Below are 19,916 nucleotides of genomic sequence, written 5' to 3' on the forward strand. Positions count from 1 at the left end.
GTCATTTACCAGACACTTTTTATCCAAAGTGATTTAGAAGGGAGGTAGAAGGGAAGGAGGATCCAGACAAGTTTTCCACTGTTTATAGGCACTTTCCCAGTTTGATCATGCTTAATCCAATCTTAAACCCTTTTTCCACATCAATTTGCATGTTTCAGTACCTCCAGGAAATGGCCATTGCAACAGTTAATTAACTGACCCCCCCCGATTTGTGTGTGACCCTACATTGCAACATGCCTTACATGTTTTTGTTTAAAATGTGTCACTTTAGGCCGCTTTTAAAAGAGGACCGCAAGTTCTTGGAAGGACTGAATGACTTCGGTCAGATTTTGCCTTGCATGTGGCTACTTAATTAAAAAACATTTATATTAGAAGTGAAAATAGAACTAATACTAGTGCTTTACAGAAGTAAAAAAAGCACAGCTTGACTTATGATCAATTTAGAAACATAACTGTTTAAATTACTAACCCATAGGTTTCCTCAAAACATGACTTTATCACATAGATCCATCTAGTTTGTATCATCGACCCAGTGGACTGGGAAAAGTGCTTTAACACACATTTTGAGCAACTTTGAAATCATCAGACACGTGATGGCTGAGTCATAGTCACGTGTCCTGAGCAGTCAGCTGACAGTGATCCATCTCAAACTAATCAACAAGCTCCACCGTCTGCATTGCAGTATTCGCCCTTGGCCTCCTTCATCTACTGTAGAAACACACAGGCGAGCCGGAAAAATAACGCAGTCATGCTGGTCCTAACTCTGCTTTTTGTGTCTTCGGGTAAGGGCAACACAACACAACACAACATAACATTATGATGGTCTGTATATTGTACATTGTGATATAAATGCATTCAAAATGAAGGTTCTTTGCTGTGTAACAAGCTAAGTGCGTGGTAACAACACGGAAATGTTTGAAGTAGCGTTAATGCAAATTAACACATCGGCTAATGTTAATTTTAACACCAGACGCCGGCTTGTTCTATTATTTTTAGACAGAGGTCAGATTGCGTCCTTAATATAAGTTTAATTAATCTTTTTTTTAGGTTCAAAGGCTTTTCGTCAGCCTTAGCTTAACGTTGCGCTAGTTAGCCACGGCTCGGCTAACGTTAATCAGCTAGCTAAAGGAGGCTAACGTTGAATGGTTAATGACCATTTAGCGATAATGTTAATAAAATGTTGAACAGACTCAGATCATTGTTTGCTTGATTTTGTACATGTATGGGATCACGACTTTTTGATCTGAGCGTTATTTAACCAACAAAATTTCTGTTCTAATTTTCATTGCGTTTTCTGTTTTATTGATCGTTATTTATTAAGACAAAAAGTTTTGATCTGCGTTAACGTCGCCTGTGTTGACCAGCTACTGTATCTGGTCCTTTGACCTGTGGTATGATTTTTTTTTTTTTTTTTTTTTTTTTTTTTATGAGGACGTTGAGTTAGCTCACTCAACCAGCAACTTTCATTTCTGTTTTTCATGTCGGTGACATTTAAGTTTAGTTTTCGGGTTGTTTTTTCTCTGGATGTGTTTTGTAGTAATTAACGTCGCCGTCTTTTGTACTGTCGCCATTAAAGGCATAACTTTCCTTATCTTTATGTTCAAACAAAACTGTGTCCGAGTGATCAACAGACAAGTTGCTGTTGCACTGAAGCAATGTTTACTTACCTACAGCTAAGTTATTTATACATTACACACTATTGGCTTGGTCTTGTGACAGTTGGGGACGTGGTTTCTTGGGTCCACTGGTAATATTGATTTCTTCAATTCATGACATTTGTGCCTTGTGTATTTAGTGCTTATCTTCAGTTTAGTTTCTGTTTAAAAAAAATGGTTTCACATTCTTCAATGTTTGCATGTGTTTGCTGCAGAGATTCCTCAATACTGCATGTCAGAAGTTAAATTTGCTTAACAAGTTTTAAATACATTTAAACAATGAAATCTGAATCCTACATAAAGCAGTTTGCACTTCAGTGTGTCATGTGATGTTGATTCACAAAAAAATGATGAGGTTTTCAGTTTCTGAATTTTAAAAAAGGTAGTTTAAAATACACCCCTAAATGCCTCCGGCTGACTTCTTGTAAAACCAGTGACCAGTTTTTCCACTTTGGATCATTACATAAAACTAATACAAATGTACAATCTGATGTAGGCTTCTCTGTCTTTTTGGCAGTTATCAATTTACTGCCATCCTAAAACTGCGTGTAGAGATGTCCTCATTGGTATAGTCTGTGGAAAACTTGTTGTTGTTCGACTCATTTGACACTTGAGTGGAGGGGCCCTGCCTTCACTGTAACTCTGCTGGTATGAACGCTGAGCAGAACAGGTTTCACTGTGGTGAGTGATTTTTCAAGGCTTGTAAGTGATCCCTGACCTACAGAGCCAATTCCTGGCTGTTATCACCAAAGGCCACTCACTCACACCCTTGGATATTGATCTGTATATATTCTGAACAAACTGTTTAAATTTGCCTTTTAATGCCTGCTAAAGACATGTTCATCTTAAAAGCTTTTAACAGCCTAAAAGTAATAGGGAAAAAAACAGGAAACAGCACTATAAGCCATTATCGGGTGCTTTCCAACATCACTTTTTCCACTTCAGTAAAATGGAGAACTGAGTAAAGACTTTTTTGCATTGGCCCAAAATATACTCAGAGTATTAGTAACCACTAATTATTCAAGTTTACAACTGTGATGTGTATTCAAATAATCCAATCCCCTTAGTAGTCTCTTGTTCTGGTTGGCATGACATGCTGCATTGTGGTAGTTGAGGGGAAGGTATACCACATTTAGGTAGTTATAATACAGTTACTCTGGATATTTACCCATGTCCCTAGTATTTGAAAATTCTAGCTTCACAGTGCAATTGCTCTTTTTTTTTTTGTGGCTTCCCCAACAGCACAACTTAATAGCATTTAGTTTTAGGGAGTCTGAAAGAACCTGGCAGAAGATAATTCTTGTCTTGACAAGTGGATGACTGCAATTATGTATTAATATCAGAATAATTTTTGAACTGGAAAGATGGTGGTGCTGTTTTGAGTAAAAAAAAAAAAACACTGCTCAGGGTCATGTGCAAACAAATCTTAAAATTACTGACAAGGTTTGGGTTGACCTTAAAGCCTTTTACACAGTGTAATTGTTAAAAATCTATTCTTGTATACTTGTTCAAAGTATTTCAGCCTTGACATTATTGGCCATCATAGATTGGTTAACTAGACTTTGGAAATGCATTCTGAGGAAATATGGCTTGTGTGTTTGGGCAATGTACTATCTAGATTAGCTGTTCAAATGTCTATTTAAGATGGACTCACAATGGGTACAGCTGTAAACAAATAGGTACATATAATGGGTACTTAAAAGAAGCACATAATTTTTAAACTGGAAATTTATTGACCATTTCTGTTGTTGCCATAATTTCCTTTTTGAGCAGCAATACCATGTACAGGGAGTTTGTATTTGGTTCCAAAAAAGCATAAAGATTGACTGTTTACCTTACAGTTGTAGCATCTCCTCTGCTGGGCACAGAGCAGTGTGCTCATGGTCCTCTCTACTGGTGCCAGAATGTAAAGACTGCATCTCTGTGTGGAGCTGTGACTCATTGCCAGCAGAATGTGTGGAACCAACCCCAGATGGTGGGAGTCTGCTTTTATTTTCTATTAAATTCACATTGATATATTTTCCTTTTTCTTATTTTAACCAAAGTATCATGTACTTATTTGTACTCTGTACTTGAGAGAAATAAAAATATGGTATAATTTTCTGGTTTCAGAAAACTGTGCCATGTGACTTGTGTAGGGAGGTGTTGATGGTGGTGGAGCAGATACTGAAGGATAATGCCACTGAGGTAAGTTTGAAAACAAGACCCTATCCAGTGAAATATCTTAAATTAGCAATTGAGATCTTTCAACAAATGTCATTTTTTGGAAAAAGGAATATCTGGTTATTTCTGTGATTGCAGGCTGAGGTTCTTGGATACCTAGAGAAGGCTTGCCAGCTCATTCCTGATCAAAGTATGACTGACGAGTGCAAGGACATGGTGGATAACTACTACCCCATTATAATAGGAATCATTACTGGAGAACTGGTGAGCATCATCAACCCTACAGTCTAAAACTGTTTTCAATTTAAATATATTTTAAAAACCAGACATGGAAAGTTAGGGGACTTTAGGACTAGCTAAAATAACATTAGTTTAGGCCCCCAAAGGGTTTTTTATGTACATTTTCGAGGCAACTAAATGCTTTAAAAAACAAAAGCATATTACATGCTTTCAAATAAGCCACAAGTTGTGCCAAATATCTTAAGGTTTTAATTGATTTTCAGTTAATGAATTGGCTTCATCTAACACACTTTAGTAAATGGTCCAGCTGGCATTTGGTGTCAAAACAAAAAAGAACCAAAGTGGCTTTGTGCAAAGTGCTGCGAGCTGAAAAAGGGCTATTGATGGGGGAAGTAAGTCAAAGTCTAAATGGGAACAGAGTAGTCATTGTGCAATACTAAGCCCCATGACTGTGAGAGCATTTTAATGTAGTTTTCTTTGTTTCATTTCTCATTTGTTATAGTACCACCTACAGTAAGGTGCCTAAACTCATAAGACTGTGTGAGAGACTGAGCCTTTTACAAAACTTGTTTTTTTTCCTCTCTCCCTTAGGAGGATCCTAATGTAGCTTGTGCAGCCATTGGGCTGTGTAAGACTCAGGAGGCTGCCCTAGCTAAGATTCAGGCTCAGCAACAGATTGTGTCTAATGAAATCCCTCAGGTTGACCTTTCCCAGCAAGTGGTTCCTTTCCTTCTCAATGTGCCCGAGCTTCTCTATCCTCAGGAGAGTCCTGTGCAGGAGGCCCCAAAACAAGAAACTCCCAAGCAGGTACCCTTTAGCACCCACGAACAGCAGTACCTTCTGCACATTTTAAGGTTGAATGTTTTCTCCATCTGTCCCTGTATCATCCTGTAGGCGAATGACGTGTGCCAGGACTGCATCACATTTATAACCTCCCTTCAAGCACAAGCTAAAGCCAACACTTCATATATTGATTATCTAATTGAGAGTTATGAGAAAAAGTGTGAGCTACTTGGGCAAGGCATGGCTGAAATGGTGAGTCCCATGAGAGTTTTTAATACCAAATGAGTATTTCTCTCCCAAAATGCTGCATATATACTAACAGTTTTTGCTCCTTGCAGTGCAAGCAGTATGTAAGCCAATATGGTGGTCTTATTATCCAGCAGATCATGTCAATGGTGAGTCTTCTAACTTTGCACTTCACTGATTTAACAAAATAAATGAGGACAAATATTATATTTTAATAATTAGTCATCAAAATAATGACTAATTGGTGCATCTTGGTAGTACACCACCTGACCTTCTGACTTCAATTTTTTTGACTTTCACCTAAATTTCATCTTTTACTTTTCTCTACTCCATTTATGTTGTCTTGCTTTGTTTTTCTCATGCTCTGGGTTTTGTGTGCTGCTTCCCAGGAACAGGTAGGTCTCTCTGTGTTCAGCCTGTAACCTCTTAACCTTTAGATACTGCTTCTCTTGCTGTCTACTCCACTAGCACTACTCACCTGATACAGTAGATCTTATTATGAGCAATACCACTTCATATGAACCCTTGGCTTGATGGGCACACAACTTACCATTTAAATGCCTGCTGGGACACTGCACCAAAGGGCCATATTATACTCTTCTCCGGTTTCTTCACCTCAAATGAGTCATATTATGGTCATATTTCACGAATGCTTAGATTGTAAAATATGTGCTCGGATTTGGGACTTGCTGTATACAAACAAGCCAACTTGGAGATGCACAGATTTAATGTTGAAAAGCACCACATTTATTGTACAGCATGTAAACTTACTTTCCTTAACACTCATTTTAGTGTGTTAGATATTGTGTGCCAGGTGTGTGTTGTGGTGTGTTTGGTACTGGTAAGATAAAGCTGTTAGTTTTTTATTTTTTAATTAATCCAAGAATCTTCTGCATTCTGCATGGGTGCTACCACTTTGGAATAGTATGCAGATTGGAATTGCACGGTTACAATTAAGAGCATGTGGCAAGTTTTGTAATCATTATCTGAGTGTCTAACTATTTGTTTCTCTCCTCAGCAACCCAAGGATATTTGTGTAGGTGCTGCCTTCTGTGATGGTACTGTGAAGAAGTCCGTTCCCATGCAGAAGCTGCAGTCTGCTAAAGTGAGTCCTGCTGCCAAAGCTGTACCAGCTCTGAAGCTTTTCCCTGCCACCAAGCTGAGTCAGGCTACAGACAAGTCTGCCAAAGTAAGTTGTGGTGGGTAGTAATACTGAAAACCTGCTTTATTATACATGTTACATGAGACATTATGTCTTTGTGTTCTAGCCTATGGTGCGGGTCCGCGATTCCCCAACGTGTGCCATCTGTGAGTTTGTGATGAAACAGCTTGAGACTATGTTGGAGGATCATGAGACAGAGGTGAGATGCGTCCTGCTACATTTCTCTGATGCCACCATAAAATAAATTGTACAAACCTATGATCAGTGTACTCTTTATACAATTAGAATCAGCTCTGGTGTTATGCTGACCCATTTTTGTCTCTCAGGAGGAGGTGAAGCAAGCTGTAGAGAAGGTGTGCTTACTTCTACCCTCCAGCCTGTCTGCCCAGTGTAAGGACCTAATTGACACTTATGGCGAGGCCATTATTGAACTGCTGGTTCAGGAGGCTGACCCCAAGACTGTCTGCCAAGTGTTGAGTCTCTGCAATGGTGCCAGACGTGCATATGTCTGTAAGTTTCTATTTTTCAAAGCAAATACTGTATGCTGAAATTTAGCTGATGCAGATTGGGCCCAAAACTGGTCACATTACCCTGTAGTGTGTCCCCAGCCTGTGTTGTGCTGTGTAAATTGTGCTGCTGTATATGTAACTCTAAAATTAAACAAATATTTAAGTGAGTATTAGTGAGAGAATGCTCTGAGGGCTAAAGTCGGTTGTGATCTTTCCAGCTGCACTTGACGAGACCCGCTTTAAGGCTGGTGGCTTCTGTAAAGTGTGCAAGATGGCTGTCACTTACATCGACAGCATTCTGGAGAAGAATGCTACAGAGGCTCAGATTGAGGAGGCTGTCAGGAAAGTGTGCAGCTTCCTGCCTGACTCTTTCCAGTCTGAGGTGAGTAGTAGCGGCTTTTCGGGTTGTGCAATATTGACCTGTTCTCCTGTGACTGCCTTGCAATTAACCTCTGTCTGTATCAACAGTGTGACCAGATGGTCCAACAGTATGAGCCGATGCTTGTCCAGCTACTGCTCCAGATGCTTGACCCAGACTTTGTGTGCTTGGTAAAGAATAAGTATTTTATAAACAATTTATAATGAAAAACAAGAAATGTAAACAGGTCTTCATGAAGTTTAAGTAGATTATTCTTTAAAACAAAATTACACTTCTAATCCAGGTGATCTTTGAAGAATTTTAGTCAGCTAATGTTATTTGACTTTATTTTTATAAACGTGTGTGCGTGACAGAAATTGGGAGCCTGCCCTGAAGTTCGGCACAGGCTGCTTGGAACAGAGCAGTGCAGCTGGGGACCTGCATTTTGGTGCAAGAACATGGAGACAGCAACTCGGTGCAATGTAAGTAGTCTTGCATAGTATGGACACTTAGTGTCCGTACTAAGTGTCATCTTCTATGTGATATTCTTGAGCCCGTTCAAATTTTAGAATGACAAATCATTAACAAACGTATAAGAAACTTTTTCAACTTTGCTGTGAGAGGCCTGTGTAACAATTTCTTTTTCACTTTCAGGCTGTGGCTCACTGCAGGCGCCATGTCTGGGTATAGAGGAAGATACAAACTGACCTGTAAGGGGGGGGGGATAGTAGGGCTGCTTCATACTTTTTAATTTTTCTCCCTTTTTTTATTTTATAGACTTTAATGACTGCAATCCGCTTAAATTACCTTTTTTATTTTGAACAATTACCTTATTGAAAAGGGCAGAGCTTTCTTTCCATAAGGAGGTAATTACATGTAGGGTGGCCTGCAGTCACTTCTTCACTGAGCAGCAGTCAAAGCTTCACTGTCACACTTTAAAGATTGGTATAACATGACCTGTTAACTACCTATATTTCTTACTGGGTATGGTGTATGTAACAAAAGTTTCAATTGTTGTAAAAGTTGCAGAGCATCAGATTGAGGTTCTAATGGGTCTCCATCCTGTATTTGATTCCTATTCATTGGTTGCAGTCAGAAGAGACCTGTGTGTACATAATGATGGGCATTGGTTTTAGCATAATGTCAAACCTGTATTTTGTAGACAGATTTTTTTTTTTCTTGTTTTAGGAGCTTATTTGCTGTTCCACCCACATTGATTTTTTTTGCACTCTGCCTAATGATTTGTTAAACACTGTTTCTTAATTAACAGAACACATCTTACATTTGATTTTCTGCTTTAGATCCTGAACCAACTGTCAGATGATTTCTAAAGTTTTAACAATTAAAGTGATATGATTTGTTAAACACTGGTTCTAATTAACAGAATGCATCTTACATTTGATTGTCTGCTTTAGATCCTGAACCAACTGTCAGATGATCTCTAAAGTTTTAACAATTAAAGTGATTCCAATCCATAGTTGTAGTTTATTGTTGGTGCAGTGCCAACTTTCTGTGAACTGAATGAATCTTGTCATTTAAATGTGGAATCTTGCTTGTTTTAGGGTACCTATTTGTACAACCCATGAGCAGTTGTCTGGGTCATTTAATGAAGGCCTATCTGATTAATGAGAGATGGATATAAAGATTGATATAGATATATAAAAAAAATATTGCTACTATAGCATATCAGGGAATTTTTTAACTGGTTAATGTAACACATTGAACACAAGCTGCTTTATGTACAAAGCTTTAAGTAAGCTGAATATTTAATATGCAGATAAAATTGATTAGATAGTTAAACATTTAAAAAGGTTAGTCAGTGCTTGCACGAATTCAAATGGATTAACCAGAATGACAAATAAGACATCCAAGCAGTTACTAGAGATTTTCACTTTATAAAGTCAAAATCAACTTGTTAACCACAGTTATGTGTGAGTTTTGCAAGGTTCTCTTTTTTTCCCCTCAGTATGATGTGATTCTTGCAGATAATGCATCTGCTTATTTCATAAGGCTCAAAGTAATACCTGGGCCGTACCTTGCATACCAAGATTTTTACTTTGCACACCATAAACTGCATTTTGTAAGATGAGAAGTACAAAACATTTAGCTGTCCCTTATTGATTACAGTGACTGATTGCTCAAAGAATTTCCTTATTTCAATCATTGGACAAAGTCCCAAGGTGCACACCATATGCCACAGCAGTGTAAACAAAACAATGTGAGGTATGGAGTTAAACTTTCTTAGAAGCTTATAAGCACATTCCTTTACAAGTTCACTTGGTATGACAGTTTGATGAGGTTCAGGTATTTATCCACAAGAAATGCAGCCTGTTGTCCAACTTCACAATACCAAATGTCCATGGTTTGAGTTTTATAGCCTGATCATATACAGTGTACAATCAGCACAGAGAATGCAGATCCAATGGACAATCCCAGAGTAAGAAAGAAGGTCATAACCACTCCTGTGGCCTCTGCCAGCTCCCGAGGTACCACCTTTGGGCCATAGATCATTGGTAGAGTGCCTAAGTAGCCATTAGAGAGACCTAACAGGCAGGTAAAGACCACAGGATACACATCATGGGTAAATAGGACTGTGTGAAGGTGGTCCCTTGGTTGGTAGTTACAAAAAATGAAAAGTGGAACCATGATGGTGCGACATAGCACCAGTGCAGGCAAGACTCGACTTGTGGGGCCTGGAAACTGCAGCCAGGCTGTGGCCTGCCTGCCACAGAAGTCGGCTACATTGTACAGGAGGAAACTGGTGAAGGGCACAAAGTATGTGGTTGTCCACAGGCTGCCACTGTCTTTGTGGACAGACTGGATCCCTGAGGATACTGCAGGGAACACCATGATAGAGATGGAAAAGACATAGAAAACGCTCAAGCCGAGCACCCATGTCTTCCTGAGGATGGGCTGCAGTGGAGGCACAGAGGCTCTGCTCACTGTACCTCCACCCTCACTCATCATTCCTGAACTGCTGGATGTCGCTGTCAGCATGTAGTGTCTAGAGAGAAGAGAAGCAGAACTCAGAATGTTAAAAAAAATATGTGGTGCAACTAAAACTGTCAAATACTTGACACATAGCCTTAAAATAAAGTTAAGTATAAACCAAATCAGGAAATTAGCTTTTCTGTCTACGTCATTTATGTAATATAGTTCCATTTTGGCTTCATGTATTGAACGTGTCCATTAAACGGCAGTTTTATCATTCGATTTTCATCGGTACTACCAAGTGGTACAATGACAAATAGAGGATGACAGCGAGCACAACTTGTCAAATTGCAATTCATAGTACCCTTTCTTACAGTTATAATTATTTTGGGAAAATGCAATCAGCACTTTCAGACCATAGGAACTTTAACCGAAAAGGAACTACAAAAGGTTCCTCAAAACACTTTTGAGGCTGCATTTTAACAGCCCCGCCTATCTGTGTCCGTCTCCTGGGTTGAGAACAAGCTCCCTGAGAGCACGTTGACCTCTGCAGTCCAGGTCCTGAGACAAGCGACTGGTTTCACCATCATTCCTGAGGTGGCGAACAGCCTTATTTCAGCAAACCGTGTGTTAATTTACAGCATGTTTGTGTTCCTCGCATTTTAAAATGTTATAATTTTGGAGGATAAAAAGCTGGTGTCAAGAGTTACTCCCATTTGCGCCGAGAGGAAAGTTGAAAAAATATGTTTTAGATATTATGAAAGTTTGCATACTCACCACGAATCATCATAATTATACATAAATATAAACCGACTGTTCACCAGCCTGTGTCAATTTAGAGTTCCAACTGGCGGTGTGAAGGCAAACTGAAAATATAAGGCCCAAACAGGAAGTAGTTCAGGTCAAATGTTCCCGGGGAGTAGTAGTATTTAGAACCAAGTCCCTGTAACAGTCTGGTCCGAGAGCACCCCATGTGTTCTTTACTAATAATAAAACTGTGTTAATTGGCACTGTATGCATCTATATAAAAAGCAGAATATCTTTATCTAATACTGACTGTGCATATTCCAGCTTGGGCAGCAGCAAATATGTGATGATACAGAGCAGGATGAAGACGTCAGCTGTGAGGAAATAGGCTAGAGCACTCTCAGTCACATCCTTAGCTACGGCCAGGTCCACTATTGATGCAACTGCGGTTACTGTGCCTCCCATTGCCTGACCTGAGACAAATAAAGATGATGTCAATGTATCGTGCTTTTTTGTTAACACTGTTAATCCCTCTTTAAAATGTATCTATAAATCAACAATTTCTTTGCCTGTATTAGAGAGTACAACAGAGATCTAACAGTACTGAGATACTATGACAGACAACTACAATGCTGATCGCAGGTTTGCACTGAAAAGGCATTCCACGTAGAGTATATTACCAGATACATTAATAAGATCCATAATTAAATCCATTAATTAATTGAACAATGTAACTGTCACTGTACGGGTCTTGTGTACTACAATTATAATACAAAATGGATGAGCGAGAAGTATTTTTAGTACCATTAGTGCTTATTTAATAAATATGCAAGTATATGCACTGCAGTGCTCAAAAAGGATGATCACCTGTTATTTCGGGGACACTGTAACATGTTAATAGTCTATTTCATTGTTCCCTTGTTGTCCCCCACACATAGAAAGACAGTGATTAAAAATATATATAAATCAACAATCAATTTATACAATGTCAATGTCAATTAATTAAAATATAAAACATGAAATAAGCTATTCCATACATCCTCACACACCTAAAGTAACTTACTAATGGTTTAAGAAGTCACACGATTCATAATATGGAAATCATCTAAGTTCAGTGAGTGTAACTGTGTAACACCGATGACTGTAGTATAAATTCCCCTTTATCTGGAAAGTCTAATCACTGGTTAATCAGTATCCTGCCCATAACTACCATATTAGACAAAGGAAAACAAGCGCTGTGAAAAGGTTGTTGAAAAGGATACTTTGCAGCATCCAAGTTTCAACTTCAGCTTCATATCATATCCCTCTTTTCTTCCATGTTTTCTTGTCTGTTATCACATAAAGGCAATAATGCCCAAAAGGTATTTGATAAAAGAAAATGTCCAAATCCTTAAATATCCCTTGGAGTACCGTTGGAGTCTATCATTAAGAAACTGAAGGAATACGGTACTTGCATATATATATTTGCCTAAGGCAGACTGTCCTCCTAAACACTGAATATACAAGGACACTGGATGACTCAACTGATAGAAGGTTCTTTGGTGTGATGAGGCCAAAACTAAGCTTTTGGTCATCTGGTGACGATAACCATGCAACCTGACAGAGCTTCAGCAGTTTTGCAATGAACAATGAGGAAAAAAACTCCAGTGTCCAGATGTTCAAAGATAAATGAGACCAGTCGACGTTATTCTCAATGCAGTAGTTACGGCCACACGTGTGTCTACTAACTACTGAACTGAAGGGGTTAAATACTCATGCAATCACTTTTTTTTAAGTTTATATATTTTTATTCATTGACAGGACTTTGTAGAAATCTATTTTCACTTAAACATGAGATAAAATGTTTTGTAACCATGATTCAATGGTAAAAACAAATAAAAAGGGGGAAATCTTCCAAGGGGGGAGAATATTTTCTATAGACATTGTACTTTGTGGATTTGTATGTAAATGTAGACTAGTACTGTATGAACATGTACATAAAGAAAATAGTGGCCTAAACAACAACAGTACCTGATATTAGGGCCTGAGAGATCCTCATTGGAAATCGCCCACTGATCCCGAAAACACTGCCAGAGAAAATATTAGAGGCTCCAGAGACGATAGCAACACTAGCCAGCGTACCAGCGAAGAACTCCACATTGTGATCTGACGTGTCTACCTTCACCAGCACTGTGGTCACCACAAAAACCAACAGGATCACAAGGAGAGATAAAATAATCCGCACTTTCGGGGACAACCTATCGACACCACACACACAAAGGATTACTCAGGATGTTATCACAGACAATCTACACTCTTTGTACAACATACAGTAGATGTGTATCCAATGTTGACTATTTCCACTCAAATGCGAGACAAAAAGTTAACAATGGTTCAAAAAGTTTTTTGCTTTTTAAAGGGCAACTTTCAACTTGCTTTCAGCCAATTTTTAACTTGCTCCCCATGGTTTTAGTTTAGGGTGTAAATGTACAATGATGTTTTTCAACTGCTCTCTGACTTCCCAATTTTAAAATATTCTTCTGGCTGAAAAATGCCTCCAGACGACATCACCCAGAGGAGTTTCACATCATGGAGTTGAAATAATAGGAGTAGGAGTTCAAATAGTATCATTTGGGGAGCTCTGGAAAAGCAAGTTGACCAGGATCACAACCTCCATAGTTTAAGCAACGAGATGACATAATCTGAACCAAAGGTTCCTCCAAGTGATGTCATCTGGAGGCATTTTCCAGCCAGAAGAAAAGAGATATTTTAATTCAGGGAAGCTGATAGAATTTTAAAAGCTTTATTGTATAATTAAACCCTAAACTAAAGTCATGGGGAGCAAGTTGAAAATGTGTTGCCCTTTAATCAAAAATGGCAAAAATGTCTTTGCTCACTGTCATTTCAGACCTATACTGACAGAAAATAAAGAGGAACACAGTTTTTAAGGTGACATTTTTAAAGTAAATTATTTTACTGTAATAAATGTATAAAGTCCTAGATAGAACAAATGTGTCACGGAAACACTAAAACAACCAGAGATTAACAACACAATAAATGTGAAATTGTCCAAAATATAATTTAAATTGGAGATAAAGTCAAGAGAGTAAGAGAGTCAACACAAAGACTAAAGCCACAATGAGTTTACTGTGTGTGTTTGTGTGAATGGGGACTCAACCTGTTAACCAGGACGTAGTTGAGTATCAGACACAGCACAGAAGGCACAGTAGAGGCGATGGCCAGATAACTTTCAAAGTAGTCCTGTAAGTAGTTATAAAATTTAAATTTGCGTGCACAGTCATGCAGTCACACATTATTTTACTTAAGGAGCAAGTGAAATGAGGCAACAAAATATAAAATATAAAACAAGCCCTTCTTTTTAATACGTTTTTTAAATTTAATCAAAGCAAGAAAGCATCTCTAAAAACTAATGCAGATTGATTAAGCTGCTGATTGTATTGTCTATTAGATCTATTGTTTTAACAAATAAAGGCAAATCTTGAGTACAATTGTGGGGAAAGACGTTCTCTAAAGAAGGCTCAACTATTTCAAATGGCAAAACACCTACACACTTTTGCAATCTTTTGATAATTTTATTCAAATCAAAATCGTTGTAAATGGATCACAAAACACACAAAAATGAAAAACAATTAATTTCTAAGCACATTTTGAGCTCCGAAAAATTGTCATCTAAAACCTGCCCTTTGCAGCAACAACTGCCAAATAAATATGTGGCATTCTACTGATTGGTTTCTGCAGATAGTCAGGTTTGATTTCCTGCAAGGCGCTGATTAGGCAGTGTTCCCAACCTTTAAGGTTCAGTTTCTTGCACACCAGTTTGATGGGGTTCAGATCCTGTTTGAGCTTGCCAAGTCGTCACAGACAGTATTCCAGCAGCTAATTTCTTTGTCTGATAATTCTTACTAAACCGAAAGAATGCTTAGGGTCATTGTAGGGCAGCAAAATAAAGTAAAATCAGTCAATGCCTAAAGGAAATGGTAAACCTCTTCACATGCTAATAGAGGATGCCTTGCACATGATGCAGATCACCCAGTCTCCCATTGCCAAAGCATCCACAGATCATCATGGTCCTACCACCATGCTTCACTGATGGTGATTAGCAGACATTTATTATCTTTTTATGAGCTCTGGGTCTGACATATGTTCTTTTGTCCAAAACACCTCATACTTTGACTCATGAGTCTAAAAAACTGGATCCATAGAGATTTTTTCAAGACAAGTATAGACTAAAAGATTTCTAAGGAAAGTTATTTTTATTTGAACATTTGTAGTTGTAATTTACATCGAAACTGAAAGGTCACTCTCACTACGAGGAAAACCAAATATAAACTCATATTATTCATTTACTAGACATGAATTTATTGTAAGATATTTTACCCCAAGGACGCAACTACATGATCAATTTAAGAGCAACTGCACTTGAATTTCTGGAAAACTGATCAGTGGAATGCAACAGATTTGTCAGCCAGTTATTGCGGCAAGGTAAACAGAACAGGCAAATTTTAATTGAGCATTATTCTGGGTTCAGATATTCTTCAAAATGAGCTGTTAATTTTGTGTGTGTTGTGAGCCTTTTAAAACCATTTTAGTAAAAGCAACAAAGACAACAGAAATACAAAAGTTTGTTATCAAAAGTACATGTTATCATATATATATTTACAGACATCCTATCCTACCTAAATGTACGGTTTCGATATAGCAAAAAAATATATCATTATCATTAAAATATATATTTTTTAAATATACAGAAGATTAACATCTTTCATGAGGTGTGAAAATGTAACAACATTCACAATCAAACCTCCAGGTTATCCCAAAATCCAGTTGCACAAATTTAATCAGATTTACTCACATTTTTAATCAGTTAAAAGGAAACGCATCACATCACTCTTTATACCTCTGCACTGGCTTCCTGTAGCTGCCTGCATCAGGTTTAAAGCTCTGACCCTTATCTAGAGAGTGGTCAACTCAACAGCACCTGTCTAACTCAAATCTCTAATTCAGGTCTAAAATCCCCCAGCACTCTTCCAATGAACTCTTTCTCAACTTCCTATGTACTTAAATCCAAAAAGAACAAAAGTCCTATCTGTTCTATTTAGCACTTGTATCTCATAGTCAAAGTGTCTCCGGGCAAGACACTGAAACCCCAACATCCCATTCCCAACCCCAGCTGTACAGTGCCGGTTACATCAGGAAGGGCATCCGGCGTAAAAACTGTGCCAAATCAACATGCAGACGATGATCCGCTGTGGCGACCCTGAACTCACGGGATAAGCCGAAAGTACAAGTTTAAAAAAAAAAAAATCTCACAATGAAACGAAAACATTTATTTTTGTAGCACTTTGCTGTGATGTTTCATCCTCGACTTAGATTTTTGCTTGCCTTTTTTCCCCACTTGTAACTTGCTTTGGTAAATAAACTCTGCCAAATGACTAAATGTAAATATAAGTAAATCTTTCAGCTAAATACACAAATGTCTTTGTATTTAGTACCAATCTCACTCACCATGAGGTCTGAACGTTGCTCCTCATTGCCGCTGCCATGAGTGTTGTTACTAAGTTTGTAAAGCCAGTACTGTTTGGCTGTTATGAAGAAATTCCAGGGCAGCAAGGAGCCGATGCCCATCAGAAAGAAGATGATGTACACCAAACAGTAGGAGTCCTCTGGACTGTAGCGAACAGCTAGAGGCACTGAGGAATGTTTGGGCAGAAGTGATGCAGAAGGACTCGTATCGTCGCTCTCTTCATCCTCAGATATATGATGGTTGCCAAGAACATTTGGAACATAGGAGGAGTTGAGATTGGGCTGAGCATCTTCTATGCTGTCCATTTTCAAGGACAGAATTAAAGTGACTCACAAAGTAAGAAAAGAGTACAACTGTTGCAGTTAAAGACAAGCGCTGGAAAAGAGAAGAAAAATAATCACAAGTTAAACAAAAAAGTCACACTATAATGTTATTGCAATAAGTGAATTTTGGATGAGGCTTAGATTTACTTGTTCTTGTCCAGAAAAGAAGAAATGGACTGCGTTTGCTGTGAAGCCATAGCCTGGACCTATGTCTGTGCTACAACAGGTACAGACCGTTCTGACCTATAGTGCCAGAAGAAACATTTAACTTGGACAATTTTTAATTACCATATTTACACGTCTATCCTCACGAGTCATGGCTTAGCAATTCTCCACATGACATTGTTGTCATTGTTATTATGCAGACTTTCTGCAACCAGTGGTTTCGTCTCACACCTCCATGGTTTCTTCAAAGTACAACTTCATGTGTAAAAAAAAAAGGCACTTACTCATGCGTGCATGTGGTAATAACCATATCAGTGAGAAAAGACAAAAACAGAGACAAAAAAGAAACGTTAACTATTTAAGGAGGCTAAAGATGAGACAAAGCACAAAGCTGACAATGCACATGAAACCATCATGTTAGCAAATATTGAGGAACTACTATTCACATGATAATGATTCAAGTTTAAGAAATTACACAGACACTGTGCAATTGCTTCTATTCACGGAAATACGTCCTTGGTCAGCTGAGTTCATCAGAGGTTTCACTAGCAACCTTATTCAGTTCATTCTTTCAGGGTCTTCGTTGTCATAAACAAACATGTTTACTTTTGTTTTCTGCAGAATCCACAAATATGAAGAACTGGTTTTAGAGGCTAAGCTAACGTTTGCTAACGCGAAGCCAGTCTTTGACAAACTATTGACAAATGTCGCTAACATACTCGGGCCGGGTGTTGGGTGTTGTGCTCCTAATAAATAAAGAATAAACATAACTCACTGTTGGAGGCTCTCTGGTTTTTGCTTCTGTCTCCTGCTCACACTCAAACAACCAGATAGTCGCTTTTCCGTTCAGCTGACGGACGACGCTCGCCAGTCTGCGGAGCAACAAATCACCGGCACGATTCCTTCACAATAAAAGCCCCCACACGGATATAGACGTGAATACTTTCGAATTTAAAGGTAAATTGCATGAAAGCGATGATCATTTTGCTCCAGAAACATTTAAGTTGCGGAATCAGTATAAAAAAAATCGATAATCTAAATAAAACATTTTGACAATCTAAATCAAATTAGAAATATAGTAATCCATTGTATACTTCTAGCAGAAAGACCAAATTCCGGAAGTATGACAGTCTCCTTCTTTTCTCTTACAGTCTTTTAAAAAAAGCATGGAGAAATTAAGTAGAACATTCTATAAAAATATGAGATTGGACATACTACTATCCTAAATAATGCTGAATTTTAGACGTTTCTACAGCTATGAGCTCGAAAAGTTAAAAAGCCCCTTTGAAATTAATAAAATGCAATGTAGAAAGCTGATATAGAAATATAGAAAAATGTAGGTAATTGCATACTTATCACTCAGATTAATTGATAAATATTTAATTGATAAAAACTCTTCAGTTAAAGTCACACTGAAGGGTCTTTCTGAACATTTTTGGAATTTAGATGTACCATGAGGAAGTATAGACCTGGACCCCAAATCATTTCTGATCTCAGTTTCTGTAAGTGCCTCTGTAAGTGTCTCCCTAAAATATGTTATTAACCCAAGTCTTGCGTGTTCAATATTAACGTTTCACTGGATTTCTATCTGTGATTCCAAAGGCTGGTTTGTGAAATATGTGGGCTAAAATCCCATTTAAAAAGTAAAAGTGGTGAGCATGAATTCCATGAAATATCTAGGGAAACAATACAAATATTTCTCAGTAATGTTGAAATCAGTGAATGACATCCTGAAAAGAAAAAAAAAGCACTTATTAAATCAATATATAAAAATAAAAACTTCAAATATTAAGCAGAAACAATCAAGATTTAAGACTTAAACAACAAATTCCCAGAGGGAATCAACTGCTGGCTCATCTCCCCTTCTATTATTTTTTTTTCTATTATTAACAACTAGCTGTACGACCAGACTGAAAACTGTGTCATCCATGGCGTTTACCTGGAGAGGGCGTCAGAGGACAGCGTATTTAGTAGCGTGCACCTGTCCAGGATATAAAACCAATTACAGTACAGATAACTCTTATATGTGAAGATTTGTAACTATTAACTCAGAAAGTGATTTTTGTAAAAAAAAAAAATTCCTCCAAATCATTCTGGAGGAAAATGGAACTGTATTATGCTAAACACACTATTCACACAATTAAGCTAGAAATTAAAGACACTATCTTATATTATAACAAGAATAATTATAAATTACAACAAATGGTTAACTTATTTGTCCTGATGGGTAAATTTCACATTCACAAATCCAAGTTTTCAAAAGCCCTCCCATCCTTTGAATCATTTATTATTAAAATTGATCACAATATAAATCCATTAAACTGCAAATTAAAACATCTCATCAAACAATTGATTTCTTTAAAGAGATATTTAGAAAAATGTAAACTTGATATCTCTACAACACGGCTGATTTAGTCACTGTATGTTTAATTTATGTTATTTTCCCCTTTGTACATTGCTTTGAAACTTCAAAATGTTTTTGTTTTGTTTATTGAAATATAAGTTTGTCTATAGATATGTATACATGAACAAATTATGTAATTAAGTTTCATGGATGTCGATCTTTTTGTTTATCACATTGTTATTAATAAAGGTATAAGTAAAATTACAGTACAGATGAGAAGAGCTGTTTACAGTCAAATATGAAACCAAGTGATGTTGTTTGTTCGTGCAAACATACAGACCCCTGGCTTATTGCAGCGCTTGAGTGGACAACAATAATCATTATCAAATGAATCACTGGCCAAATGTGGAACCTACCAGACTCACAGCTATGAGTTGCTCTTCCTCTTGGCAATTGCAGATCTAATTGTGCAGTATAAATCTGGACAAATAATACAGAAAATATTGTTTTCATGCTAAAGTTAACAAAACATATTATCATCTCATAATACAGAAATACATGTCTTGTTAATTATGTGACATAAATCTGGTATCTAGTTCTGGTATCATATGCAATATATTTTTAAATAGTTCTTAAATGCATTCAAGTATTATCACTAGTTTATTCACTGATAAGTAACAAAAACTTCCTTGAAAGTGGTAAGCATTGAGTTGAAACTGCAGATCTTTTTTTACACATCAACTTTATGCAAAATAGTTAAATTAAC

The 19,916-nt window shown here is 37.5% G+C and overlaps 2 protein-coding genes across 4 annotated transcripts; one reads left to right on the forward strand and one right to left on the reverse strand.

The window, feature by feature from the left end:
- Positions 1 to 621: 621 nt before the first annotated feature.
- psap (prosaposin) lies at positions 622 to 8,591 on the forward strand. Its single transcript, XM_067524402.1, has 14 exons — positions 622 to 782; positions 3,497 to 3,630; positions 3,768 to 3,842; positions 3,957 to 4,082; positions 4,650 to 4,865; positions 4,953 to 5,093; positions 5,180 to 5,236; positions 6,106 to 6,276; positions 6,356 to 6,448; positions 6,576 to 6,759; positions 6,977 to 7,140; positions 7,227 to 7,307; positions 7,491 to 7,598; positions 7,771 to 8,591. The coding sequence occupies exons 1-14, from the start codon at positions 749 to 751 to the stop codon at positions 7,804 to 7,806; spliced, it is 1,620 nt and encodes a 539-aa protein (XP_067380503.1). The 5' UTR covers positions 622 to 748; the 3' UTR covers positions 7,807 to 8,591.
- Positions 8,206 to 17,729, reverse strand: slc29a3 (solute carrier family 29 member 3). 3 transcript variants are annotated; one of them, XM_067524449.1, is made up of 7 exons: positions 17,582 to 17,729; positions 16,789 to 16,884; positions 16,300 to 16,693; positions 13,952 to 14,034; positions 12,805 to 13,031; positions 11,105 to 11,267; positions 8,206 to 10,120 (listed from the first exon to the last, which is right to left on the reverse strand). In XM_067524449.1, the coding sequence occupies exons 3-7, from the start codon at positions 16,621 to 16,623 to the stop codon at positions 9,499 to 9,501; spliced, it is 1,419 nt and encodes a 472-aa protein (XP_067380550.1). In that variant the 5' UTR covers positions 16,624 to 16,693; positions 16,789 to 16,884; positions 17,582 to 17,729; the 3' UTR covers positions 8,206 to 9,498. The 3 variants fall into 3 exon arrangements, with proteins under 3 accessions (XP_067380550.1, XP_067380557.1, XP_067380565.1); XM_067524456.1 differs by lacking the exon at positions 16,789 to 16,884 and having other exon boundaries at positions 17,582 to 17,698; XM_067524464.1 differs by having other exon boundaries at positions 9,981 to 11,267.
- Between the last annotated feature and the right edge of the window lie 2,187 nt (positions 17,730 to 19,916).

Source organism: Channa argus, chromosome 1 (genome assembly GCF_033026475.1).
Source record: "Channa argus isolate prfri chromosome 1, Channa argus male v1.0, whole genome shotgun sequence".
In the NCBI taxonomy this organism is placed as follows: Eukaryota; Metazoa; Chordata; class Actinopteri; order Anabantiformes; family Channidae; genus Channa; species Channa argus.